Source organism: Salmo salar, chromosome ssa15, assembly GCF_905237065.1.
Source record: "Salmo salar chromosome ssa15, Ssal_v3.1, whole genome shotgun sequence".
Lineage (NCBI taxonomy): Eukaryota > Metazoa > Chordata > Actinopteri > Salmoniformes > Salmonidae > Salmo > Salmo salar.
This window is the reverse complement of record NC_059456.1, coordinates 92,469,598-92,482,357: the sequence shown is the minus strand read 5'-3', so window position 1 is coordinate 92,482,357 and position 12,760 is coordinate 92,469,598. Positions and strand designations below refer to the sequence as shown.

Genomic DNA, 12,760 nt, shown 5'->3' with positions numbered 1-12,760 from the left:
TTCACTGCTATGCGGACGACACACAGCTGTACATTTCAATGAAACATGGTGAAGCCCCAAAATTGCCCTCGCTAGAAGCCTGTGTTTCAGACATAAAGAAGTGGATGGCTGCAAACTTTCTACTTTTAAACTCAGACAAAACAGAGATGCTTGTTCTAGGTCCCAAGAAACAAAGAGATCTTCTGTTGAATCTGACAATTAATCTGGATGGTTGTACAGTCGTCTCAAATAAAACTGTGAAAGACCTCGGCGTTACTCTGGACCCTGATCTCTCTTTTGAAGAACATATCAAGACTGTTTCAAGGACAGCTTTTTTCCATCTACGTAACATTGCAAAAGTCAGAAATTTTCTGTCAAAAAATGATGCAGAAAAATTAATCCATGCTTTTGTTACTTCTAGGCTGGACTACTGCAATGCTCTACTTTCCGGCTACCCGGATAAAGCACTAAATAAACTTCAGTTAGTGCTAAATACGGCTGCTAGAATCCTGACTAGAACCAAAAAATGTGATCATATTACTCCAGTGCTAGCCTCCCTACACTGGCTTCCTGTTAAGGCAAGGGCTGATTTCAAGGTTTTACTGCTAACCTACAAAGCATTACATGGGCTTGCTCCTACCTATCTTTCCGATTTGGTCCTGCCGTACATACCTACACGTACGCTACGGTCACAAGACGCAGGCCTCCTAATTGTCCCTAGAATTTCTAAGCAAACGGCTGGAGGTAGGGCTTTCTCCTATAGAGCTCAATTTTTATGGAATGGTCTGCCTACCAATGTGAGAGACGCAGACTCAGTCTCAACCTTTAAGTCTTTACTGAAGACTTATCTCTTCAGTAGGTCCTATGATTAAGTATAGTCTGGCCCAGGAGTGTGAAGGTGAACGGAAAGGCTGGAGCAACGAACCGCCCTTGCTGTCTCTGCCTTGCCGGTTCCCCTCTTTCCACTGGGATTCTCTGCCTCTAACCCTTTTACAGGGGCTGAGTCACTGGCTTACTGGTGTTCTTCCATGCCGTCCATGGGAGGGGTGCGTCACTTGAGTCACTGACGTGGTCCTCCTGTCTGGGTTGGCGCCCCCCTTGGGTTGTGCCATGGCGGAGATCGTTGTGGGCTATACTCGGCCTTGTCTTAGGATGGTAAGTTGGTGGTTGGAGACATCCCTCTAGTGGTGTGGGGGCTGTGCTTTGGCAAAGTGGGTGGGGTTATATCCTGCCTGTTTGGCCCTGTCCGGGGGTATCATCGGATGGGGCCACAGTGTCTTCTGATCCCTCCTGTCTCAGACTCCAGTATTTATGCTGCAGTAGTTTATGTGTCGGGGGGCTAGGGTCAGTCTGTTACATCTGGAGTATTTCTCTTGTCTTATCCGGTGTCCTGTGTGAATTTAAATATGCTCTCTCTAATTCTCTCTTTCTCTCTTTCTGTCTTTCTCTCGGAGGACCTGAGCCCTAGGACCATGCCTCAGGACTACCTGGTATGATGACTCCTTGCTGTCCCCAGTCCACCTGGCCGTGCTGCTGCTCCAGTTTCAACTGTTCTGCCTGCGGCTATGGAACCCTGACCTGTTCACCGGACGTGCTTGTTGCACCCTCGACAACTACTATGATTATTATTATTTGACCATGCTGGTCATTTATGAACATTTTAACATTTTAACATCTTGACCATGTTCTGTTATAATATCCACCCTGCACAGCCAGAAGAGGACTGGCCACCCCTCATAGCCTGGTTCCTCTCTAGGTTTCTTCCTAGGTTTTTGGCCTTTCTAGGGAGTTTTTCCTAGGGAGTTTTTCCTAGCCACCGTGCTTCTTTCACATGCTTTGCTTGCTGTTTGGGGTTTTAGGCTGGGTTTCTGTACAGCACTTTGAGATATCAGCTGATGTACGAAGGGTTATATAAAAATAAATTTGATTTGAAAATTTGATATAGGTCTGTAACAGTTTGGGTCTAGAGTGTCACCCCCTTTGAAGAAGTGGATGACCGCGGCAGCTTTCCAATCTTTGGGAATCTTGGATGATACGAATACTATTTCTTCAACGTGTCGGATGGGAAGCTATTACTTCAGACGCCTGACAAGGCCCTCATCCCCGTAATTCGCAGGAGAAAGAGACAGAGCTATCGTGGACGAAGAGAGGGAAATCTACCTTTACCATCAGTCCTATTAGCCAATGTACAATCAATCGATAATCAAATACACACACTATGATCACGTATATCCTACCAACGGGACATTAAAAACTGTTATATTTTATGTTTCACCGAGTCGTGGCTGAACGACGACATTAATAACATACAGTTGGCGGATTTTATGCTTTTCGGCAAGATAGAACAGCTGCCTCTGGTAAGACAAGGGGTGTCGGTCTATGTATATTTGTAAACAACAGCTGGTGCAGAAAATCTAAGGAAATCTTGAGGTTTTGCTCACCTGCGCTAGAGAATCTCATGATAAGCTGTAGACCACACTATTTACCAAGAGAATTTTAATCTGTATTTTTCGTAGCTGTCTACATACCACCACAAACCGATGCAGGCATTAAGACCGCACTAAATGAGTTGTATACGGCAACAAGTAAACAGGAAAACGCACACCCAGAGGTGGCGCTTCTAGTGGCCGTGGACTTTAATGCAGGAAAACTCAAATCCTAATTTCTACCAGCATGTTAAATGTGGGAAAAAACTATAGGGCACCTTTACTCCACACACAGAGACATGTACAAAGCTCTCCCTCGACCTCCATTTGGCAAATCTGACCATAATTCTATCCTTCTGATTCCTACTTTCAAACAAAAACTAAAGCAGGAAGCACCAGTGACTAGATCAATAAAAAAGTGGTTAGATGAAGCAGATGCTAAGCTATAGGACTGTTTTGCTAGAACAGACTGGAATATGTTCCGGGATTTTTCCGATGGCATTGAGGAGTACACCACATCAGTCACTGTCTTCATCAATAAGTGCATTGATGATGTCTTCTCCACAGTGTCCATATGTACATACCCCAACCAGAAGCCATGGATTACAGGCAACACCCGCACTGAGCTAAAGGTAGAGCTGCCACTTTCAAGGAGCGGAACTCTAACCCGGAAGCTTCTAAGAAATCCTGCTATGCTCTCCGACGAACCATCAAATCAGGTAAAGCGTCAATACAGGACTAAGGTTGAATGTTACTACACCGGCTCCGACACTCGTCGGATGTGGCAGAGATTGCAAACCATTACAGACTACAAAGGGAAGCACAGCCGCGAGCTGCCCAGTGACACAAGCCTACCAGATGAGCTAAATTACTTCTATGCTCGCTTCGAGGTAAGTAACACCGAAGTATGCATAAGAACATCAGCTGTTCCGGACGACTGTGTGATCACGCTCTCCGTAGCCGATGTCAGTAAGATCTTTAAACAGGTCAACATTCACATGGCCGCAGGGCCAGACGGATTACCAGGACGTGTACTCAGAGCATGCGCTGACCAACTGGCAAGTGTCTTCACTGACATTTTCAACCTCTCCCTGTCCGAGTCTGTAAGACCAACATGTTTCAAGCAGACCACCATAGTCCCTGTGCCCAGAACACTAAGGTAACTTGCCTAAATGACTACCGACCCGTAGCACTCACTTCTGTAGCCATGAAGTGCTTTGAAAGGCTGGTTATGGCTCACATCAACACCATTATCTCAGAAACCCTAGACCCACTCCAGTTTGCATACCTCCCCAACAGATCCACAGATGATGCAATCTCTTTTGTATTCCACACAGCCCTTTCACACCTGGACGAAAGGAACACCTATGCGTGAATACTATTCATTGACTACAGCTCAGCGTTCAACACCATAGTGCCCTCAAAGCTCATCACTAAGCTAAGGACCCTGGGATTAAACACTTTCCTCTGCAACTGGGTCCTGTACTTCCTGACGGGCCTCACCCAGGTGGTAAGGGTAGGTAACAACACATCCGCCACGCTGATCCTCAACACAGGGGCCCCTCAGGGGTGCGTCTTCAGCGCCAAGTCTAGGTCCAAGAGGCTTCTAAACAGCTTCTTCCCCCAAGCCCTAAGACTCCTGAACACCTAGTCAAATGGCTACCCAGACTATTTGCATTGCCCCCCCCCTTTTACACTGCTGCTACTCTCTGTTGTTATCATCTATGCATAGTCACTTTAATAACTCTACCTACATGTACATATTACCCCAACTAACCGGTGCCCCCCGCACATTGACTCTGTACTGGTACACACCTGTATATAGTCTTGCTATTGTTATTTTACTGTTGCTCTTTAATTACTCGTTACTTTTATTTCTTATTCTTATCCATATTTTTTTTAAACTGCATTGTTGGTTTGGGGCTCGTAAGCAAGCAATTCACTGTAAGGTATTCTGGTACACTGTTGTATTCGGCGCATGTGACTAATACAATTTGATTTGGAATTGGTTACGGGATCGTTACGGGAAATCTACCCCATTTGAAGAATCTACCCCTATTGAAGAATGTTTCTTTTTTATATATTATTTTTTACAGTTGGATATGGTCATGCTGCAATGGACAGTAAACATTAAAACAAATAACTTCATAGCTTGAAATGGATATAAATCATCACTACGACACTCATGTACTATATAGGTCTACATTTCACAAAAAATCCATGAAGATGTCAGTGGATCCCTCTCAGTGGATAGGACCGGGATGCCTGCATTCTGTAAAGTTGATCGTATCACAAGAATACACTTAATATGTTGTGAAATCTTTTGGAGAAATCTGTTGTGAATGTATTATAATGTTTTAAAAATGTATAACTGATTTAATTTTGCTGGATCCCAGGATGGGGATCCTTATTAATAAATACATATAGAAGTATTCTAGATTTCACATTTGCCACAAGGTTCATATGGTGTGGTCTATTTTAAAAAATATATTTAACCTTTATTTTGACAGGGAGTCATGCTGAGACCAAGGCCTCTTTCACAGATGAGCCCTGTATACACATCAATACACATCAATACACATCAACACACTCTGCACACATAAATATACACATCAATATTCACATCAATATTCACAACAATACTCGAAAAGCAAAGCACAACTATAGAAACCAAACACATCGTTCTGTAAAATGCTAGGCATGTGCATTAGATGTGTTTCTTTGAAGCAGTTTGGAGGTGGTGAGAAGATAATCTGGCTCTTTTCTGCAGATCAATATGAATGGAGTAGGCTACGATGGAAACATTTTCAAGGCATTCTCTATGCGGGATATATGCGACTTTTTTCTGCAGATCAATATGAATGGAGTAGGCTACATATATATTTTGTGTGGATTTGCCTGTAGTCTTATTGAGATAATACAATAATCTACTGTATAAAAAATACCATCACTGAAACAGGGATATGCAATAAAGGCTACTGGTGTAGGTGGTCAGTTCATGCAATGAATCTGTTTGCGGCTGCAAAGGTTTGCGGCTGCATAGGCATTTAGGTATAGGCATTTATAACAGCAGGGAGATGTTAGAGGGAGGTGCTTTTTGACGATGCTCTCGTTTATCCAATGGAAAAATGCAGAATTTTCTTTACTGGGCAGATTTACCATGACTTTCCCAATAGCGATAAAGGAGACGAAGTCGTTCGACCAAGACTTGTATATATATCGAGCTGTACGTATTCAGTTGCATAGAATCTTACATCGACTCCCTTGCAGTCATATTGTAAGACGCGTTATCGAGGAGCCGAACAAAAATAAATATGGTAAGATTGTTTTTATTGTATTTACATTTATTTACTGAATAATTTGAAAATGTATATTTGAAAAATGTGACATTTATATCCAACTCTTTAATAAGACCCTGATTTAGAACAGTTTAAGCCTAAACATATATTATTGTTATTATATATATTTGTTAAGTGTTTAATTTGATTCTGTAGGAAATTTTAATTATAGCATTATTATTAAATAGATATCCAAGGCAGACTTCTGTTCTGCTCAAATTATGTCTGCGCCTGATATAACAAGAAATACCAGATTCGAGCGGATGTTAGAATAATGGCGTAATGTCCCAGACAAAACGGGGGTTAGGAAGGTTGTGATGTGAACGGAATTTCGTAGAATGTGCCAACCACTAGGGGTGCCAACAATATAATTAAATGGGCTAGAACAATCTCTATCTCTATTTCTACGGTGCCAACCGGTTCCGTTTTGTCCCGGTGTTTTTGTAAATAAAATAGCACGATCTTCGATATGTTCACTGCTTCCTTTCTCATCCCCGACTGCAGTGGGATAATTTAGCTTAATAGATCGAAATGGAGGATGTACAGTGTTCTCATTTCATCAAATGGCTTACGCCCAAAGAAACATTATCCTCGTTTGCTGAAATGCACTGTCAGCATGCATCATAGCCATCAAAAATGTATGTTGCCGGTGATGGATGAACAAGATACCCACCAGGAGAGAAATCTGGAGAATGTAGCATATTATTATTATTTGAGCGATTCTGATACTGCGAAGGCTGTTAGAACGTAACTACCATATAAAGTCTATACTGATATATGAATGCCTAGCACAGAGCAATTCCTAAGGCGTTGCCTTTCTTTCAAAACAAACCTACATGAAAACATACTTAACTCTCTTACAACTTCTTTTGAGAACATTACACCTCTGGGTGATTTATTTTCAAGATGTTCTGAATGTATAGAAAAGTTGTCCAGACTAAATAGGCCTATGTTTTCTCCACAGCGTGAGTGTATCTCAGTTCATGTGGGTCAGGCTGGAGCCCAGATGGGCAATGCCTGCTGGGAGCTCTACTGCCTGGAGCATGGGATCCAGCCGGATGGACAGATGCCCAGTGACAAGACCATTGGAGGAGGAGACGACTCCTTCAACACCTTCTTCAGTGAGACTGGGGCTGGAAAGCATGTTCCCAGGGCTGTTTTTGTGGACCTGGAGCCCACAGTCATCGGTAAGATTTCTGTTTCTCATCGAATATGAATTGAGTCGAAGTGGTGTGGTAGAAAGGATTTATTGCTTTCTTGCCATTGAGCCCCTTATTAATCTGCTGCTCATGCGCTCTCCTCAGATGAAAAAGGTTCCATGTAGAACCCTCGCCCATAGAGAAGAACACTTTTAGAACACTCCTTTCTCTGAGTGTTCTGCTTCACATGAGCTGCTGTTTTTCTCTCTTCAGATGAGGTGCGCACTGGGACCTACTGCCAGTTATTCCATCCTGAACAGCTCATCACTGGCAAAGAGGATGCTGCCAACAACTACGCTCGTGGACACTACACTATTGGCAAAGAGATAATCGACCTGGTGCTGGACAGGATCCGCAAACTGGTGAGTTTAATGAACAAGTGAATTACAGGATTTTTTTTAATTAACAAAATTATTATATTATGGATCTTGTGTTATCCTTTTTTTGAACGTGTTCCTCTTTCTCCTCAGGCTGACCAGTGCACAGGCCTTCAGGGCTTCCTGGTTTTCCACAGCTTTGGAGGTGGCACCGGCTCTGGTTTCACCTCCCTGCTGATGGAGCGCCTGTCAGTTGACTATGGCAAGAAGTCCAAGCTGGAGTTCTCCATCTACCCAGCTCCCCAGGTGTCCACAGCTGTGGTGGAGCCCTACAACTCCATCTTGACCACCCACACCACCCTAGAGCACTCTGACTGTGCCTTCATGGTGGATAATGAGGCTATCTATGACATCTGCCGTAGGAACCTCGACATTGAGCGTCCTACCTACACCAACCTCAACAGGCTCATTGGGCAGATTGTTTCCTCCATCACTGCTTCCCTTCGATTTGATGGTGCCCTCAATGTTGATCTGACAGAGTTCCAGACCAACTTGGTGCCCTACCCCCGTATCCATTTCCCTCTGGCCACCTATGCACCAGTTATTTCTGCAGAGAAGGCTTACCATGAGCAGCTCTCTGTCTCTGAGATCACCAATGCCTGCTTTGAGCCGGCCAATCAGATGGTGAAGTGTGACCCTCGCCACGGCAAGTACATGGCTTGCTGCCTTCTGTTCCGTGGTGATGTGGTGCCGAAAGATGTCAATGCTGCCATTGCCACCATCAAGACCAAACGTTCCATTCAGTTTGTTGACTGGTGTCCAACTGGTTTCAAGGTTGGCATCAACTACCAGCCTCCCACTGTGGTTCCTGGTGGAGACCTGGCCAAAGTCCAGAGGGCTGTGTGCATGCTGAGCAACACCACTGCTGTGGCAGAGGCCTGGGCTCGGCTTGACCACAAGTTTGACCTGATGTACGCCAAACGTGCCTTTGTGCACTGGTATGTGGGTGAGGGTATGGAGGAGGGAGAGTTCTCTGAAGCCAGAGAGGACATGGCAGCCCTGGAGAAGGATTATGAAGAGGTAGGGGTTGACTCCATTGAGGGTGAGGGAGAGGAGGAAGGAGAAGAGTACTAAAGGGAAAACTAGGTGCTACTTATTCAGGAAGCAGAAGTTGATCTGAACATGATTCCAAAAGCATTTTCAGCTAAATGCAAGTTTATCAACTAATTGAGATTAAAGTTATTGACGGACATATTTGCATTATGTTGCTTCTCTTTATTATATTCTTACCAATTGCATTTCAGCTACAGTAGATCAAGTAGAGATATGCTAATCAGGCTTTGTTAACACCGCATTAATGTGTTCTTATACCTACATGTATGCAGAACGCTGTAATAACACTTTATTACACTGCAAACAATATTGTGTTAACGTTTTGTTCCAGAATTCTTTAGAAACTGCATTATAAATTCCTAGGAGGGTAACCACATCGAAGGCTACCCTGGGTGAGTGAGAAGATTACTTACCCTACTACCCTGACTGTGCATTTGGATACTCTTACAATGAATGAATCACATAATGTAATCCTCCTGTCCTGTCTACCTGACATGTCTGCCTTCAAACACATTCAGGTTTACAGCTTCAAAATAGGTTATTTAGGAAAACATTAAGTACTCAAATAAAAACATTTCTCTAGCAAGAAATCAATGCTCAAGTATATGGGAGCTATTCCTCAGCTCAGACATAATACTGTAGTCGACTTGGTTGCGTCATACAATAATCTTCAAACATCGAACACCTCAAACTGCAAGATTCTGAATCAAGCTCTTGTTTTTCTTACTTCTCCTAATCCCCTGCACAAAGACATATCATGGTGAGCAATATTCAATTTATTTTATGTGGCGTATTATGGAGAGTATAACTTCAACAATTTAAACAATTTTATTCAGATATTTTTGTGAATTCTGTGTTTGAAAGTCCTGCACCCGGTAGGCCATATCTCACTTGTCAATAGGAACAAGTTATAGCCTATCAATTTACCTGATTTTTCATTTCTCAAATATTGTGTTTAAAAGAATTCCGGAGTTGAAAGTTGGAAAATATTATGGGATTGATCCAAAATAAAAAGTATATTTGTGGGGACTGGCAATTGAATGGAGGCTGTGTGATACTTTTCCCAAATCCTTTGGTTTGTGACAGTGTGTAACGGTCGTCATATGAAGGGGACCAAGGCGCAGCGTGTTGAGTGCTCATCGTTAATTTTAATGAAAATTGAACACTGAATACAAATAAACAAAAATGACAGTCGACAGTTCTGTCAGGTAAACTAACAAAACAGAAAACAACTACCCACAAAAACCAAGGGAAAAACAGGCTGCCTAAGTATGGCTTCCAATCAGAGACAATGATAGACAGCTGCCTCTGATTGGAAACCATACCCGGCCAAAACATAGAAAACAAAAACCTAGAATGCCCACCCCCTATCACACCCTGACCTAACTAAACAGAGAAAAACAGCTCTCCTAGGTCAGAGCGTGACAGTACCCCCCCAAAGGTGCGGACTACCGGCCGCAAACCTGAACCTATAGGGGAGGGTCCGGGTGGGCATCTGTAATTGGCGGCGGCTCTGGGTCAGGGCTTAGCACCCCCACCGCCCGCTGATCCCCCCCCTTCTGTGTGTCCGGAGGAACCAGACCGTGGATCATCGCCGGAGGCTTTGGAACGCCAACCGCCGCCGAAGACTCCGGGCTGCGGACCGCCGGTGGAGGCTCCGGACTGAGGAGTGTCGCCGGAGGCTCCGGACTGAGGAGCGTCGCCGGAGGCTCCGGAATGAGGAGCGTCGCCGGAGGTTCCGGACTGGAGAGCGTCGTTGTAGGTTCCGGACTAGGGACCGTTGCTGCAGGCTCCATGCCATGGATCATCAATACAGGTTCCGTGCCATGGATCATCACTGGAGGCTTCGTGCCATGGATCATCTCTACAGGCTCCGGGCCATGTATTATCCCTACAGGCTTCTTGCCATGGATTATCTCTACAGGCTCCGGACCATGGATAATCCCTACAGGCTTCTTGCCATGGATTATCCCTACAGGCTCCGGGCCATGGATTACCTCTGGAGGCTTCGTGCCATGGAACATCCCTTCAGGCTCCGGGCCATGGATCATCTCTAGAGGCTTTACTCGTGGAGCTGGAACAGGTCTCACCGGACTGGAGAGACGCACAGTGCAGACAGTAAATCAGATTAGACATGCTTAACTCTGGTAAACATGGACAGTCGGCTCACTGAGTTGCCATTTCAACGACAAAAAAATGAATAGAACTTTTTAGAATATTTCAAAATATTTCCCACCGTTATTAAGAATGAATAATTTCCTCACTTGCTGTGAGATTTTGGATAAATGCATAAATAATTGCAGATACCTGTTTTGCAGATACCTGCTGTAATTATTGATATTGGAAAAATACACATTATTGTAACCTATAAATCCGAATATTAACAAACATTGTAAATTAATTTCAGCAGAAATTTGGAAGTGGTCTGACAAGTTTCATAACATTTTAAAGAGACAGCAGCCCTAAAACTGTCAGACCTAGATAATCCTCTCCATATGCTTCAGTGTCAGAGGAAAACAACACTAGAACACACAGGAGGTTGGTGGCACCTTAATTGGTGGAGGATGGGCACTTGGTAATGGCTGGAGCGGAATTGGTGTAACAGGATAAACAACATCAAACACAGGTTTCCATGTGTTTCGTGCCTTCCATTCAAGCCGTTCCAGACATTTTTATGAGCCGTCTTCCCCTCAGCAGCCTCCACTGCTAGAACACATCAGTAGAACACAACACTAGAACACATCTGTCACGTTCTCCAAGATAGCAGGAAAGGGGTAAGTCAGGCGCAGTAGACTGAGGTCCATTGAACAAACGGTTAATACAGCCAAGAGCAAATACAGCGACAAGGCAGGGTGCACAGTCAACAAAAGGAAGGAGAATAGCTACAAACTCCAAATATTTGCCTATCCAAATACGTTGCGTAATCCAATACATACATAAATCCTGCCCACTACAGTAAACGTAACATGAAACAATCCTAAACGAATCCCAAACGAAACAGACAAACTAAATACCCCCCCACTAATGACAAACAAGGAACAGGTGCAAACTAAAACAGACATAACCAACAGACACTGAAACATGGATCGGTGGCAGCTAGTAGGCCGGCGACGACGACTGCTGAGTGCCGCCCGACCGGGGAGAGGCGCCACCTTCTGTGGACGTTGTGACAGTACCCCCCCCGACGCGCGGCTCCCACAGCGCGCCGACGCCGGCCTCGGGGACGACCCGGAGGGCGAAGCGCAGGGCAATCCGGGCGGAGGCTGTGGAATCTCTGCAACAGGGCTGGATCCAGAATGTCCCCCACCGGGACACAGCACCTCTCCTCCGGACCGTACCCCTCCCAGTCCACGAGGTACTGCAGGCCCCCTACCCGACGTCGGGAGTCCAAGATGGACCGGACTGTGTACGCCGGGGCCCCCTCGATGTCCAGGGGGGGCGGAGGGACCTCCCGTACCTCAGCCTCCTGCAGCAGACCAACTACCACCGGCCTGAGGAGAGACACATGAAACGAGGGGTTAATACGGTAATATGAAGGAAGTTGTAACCTATAACACACCTCGTTTATTCTCCTCAGGGCTTTGAACGGCCCCACAAATCGCGGACCCAGCTTCCGGCAGGGCAGGTGAAGGGACAGGTTCCGGGCGAGAGCCAGACTCTGTCCCCCGGTTTGAACACGGGGGCCTCACTGCAGCGGCGGTCAGCGCTCTCCTTGTGCCGTCCTACAGCTCGTTTAAGGCACTCCTGGATGACACTCCAGGTCTCCTTCGAGCACTGGACCCATTCCTCCACCGCAGGAGCCTCTATCTGGCTCTGATGCCATGGCACCAGGACCGGCTGGTACCCTAACACCACCTGGAAGGGCGACAGGTTAATAGAGGAGTGGCGCAGAGAGTTCTGCGCCATCTCGGCCCATGGCACGAACCTCGCCCACTCCCCTGGCCGGTCCTGGCAATAGGACCGCAGAAACCTGCCAACATCCTGGTTGATATACGTTCCACCTGCCCATTACTCTCAGGGGGGAAACCCGAAGTCAAACTGACCGAGACCCCCAGCCTCTCCATAAACGCCCTCCACACCCTAGACGTGATCTGGGGACCACGATCAGAGACGATGTCCTCGGGCACCCCGTAGTGCCGGAAGACATGCGTAAACAGGGCCTCCGCGGTCTGTAGGGCTGTAGGAAGACCGGGCAAAGGGATCAGACGGCAGGACTTAGAGAACCGATCCACAACGACCAGGATCGTGGTGTTCCCCTGAGAAGGCGGGAGATCCGTAAGGAAATCCACCGACAGGTGGGACCACGGTCGTTGTGGAACGGGGAGAGGCTGTAGTTTCCCTCACGGCAGGTGCCTAGGAGCCTTACACTGGGCGCACACCGAATAGGA

General features: G+C 45.8%; 1 protein-coding gene across 3 annotated transcripts; it reads left to right on the top strand.

The window, feature by feature from the left end:
• The first annotated feature begins 6,159 nt into the window (after window positions 1-6,159).
• LOC106572602 (tubulin alpha chain) lies at window positions 6,160-8,511 on the top strand. 3 transcript variants are annotated; one of them, XM_014146935.2, is made up of 4 exons: window positions 6,160-6,381; window positions 6,708-6,930; window positions 7,156-7,304; window positions 7,413-8,511. In XM_014146935.2, exons 2-4 carry the CDS (start codon window positions 6,750-6,752, stop codon window positions 8,391-8,393), a joined length of 1,311 nt encoding a protein of 436 aa, XP_014002410.1. In that variant the 5' UTR covers window positions 6,160-6,381; window positions 6,708-6,749; the 3' UTR covers window positions 8,394-8,511. The 3 variants fall into 3 exon arrangements, with proteins under 3 accessions (XP_014002410.1, XP_045552247.1, XP_045552248.1); XM_045696291.1 differs by lacking the exon at window positions 6,160-6,381 and adding an exon at window positions 6,419-6,437; XM_045696292.1 differs by lacking the exon at window positions 6,160-6,381 and adding an exon at window positions 6,472-6,490.
• Window positions 8,512-12,760: the final 4,249 nt, after the last annotated feature.

Excerpts from the sequence above, each read along its gene's own strand:
- LOC106572602 (XM_014146935.2), top strand. The coding sequence starts at position 6,750 with ATGGGCAATGCCTGCTGGGAGCTCTACTGCCTGGAGCATGGGATCCAG. Across the intron at positions 6,931-7,155 it reads CCTGGAGCCCACAGTCATCG|ATGAGGTGCGCACTGGGACC; the intron begins GTAAGATTTCTG and ends TTCTCTCTTCAG. Across the intron at positions 7,305-7,412 it reads TGGACAGGATCCGCAAACTG|GCTGACCAGTGCACAGGCCT; the intron begins GTGAGTTTAATG and ends CTTTCTCCTCAG.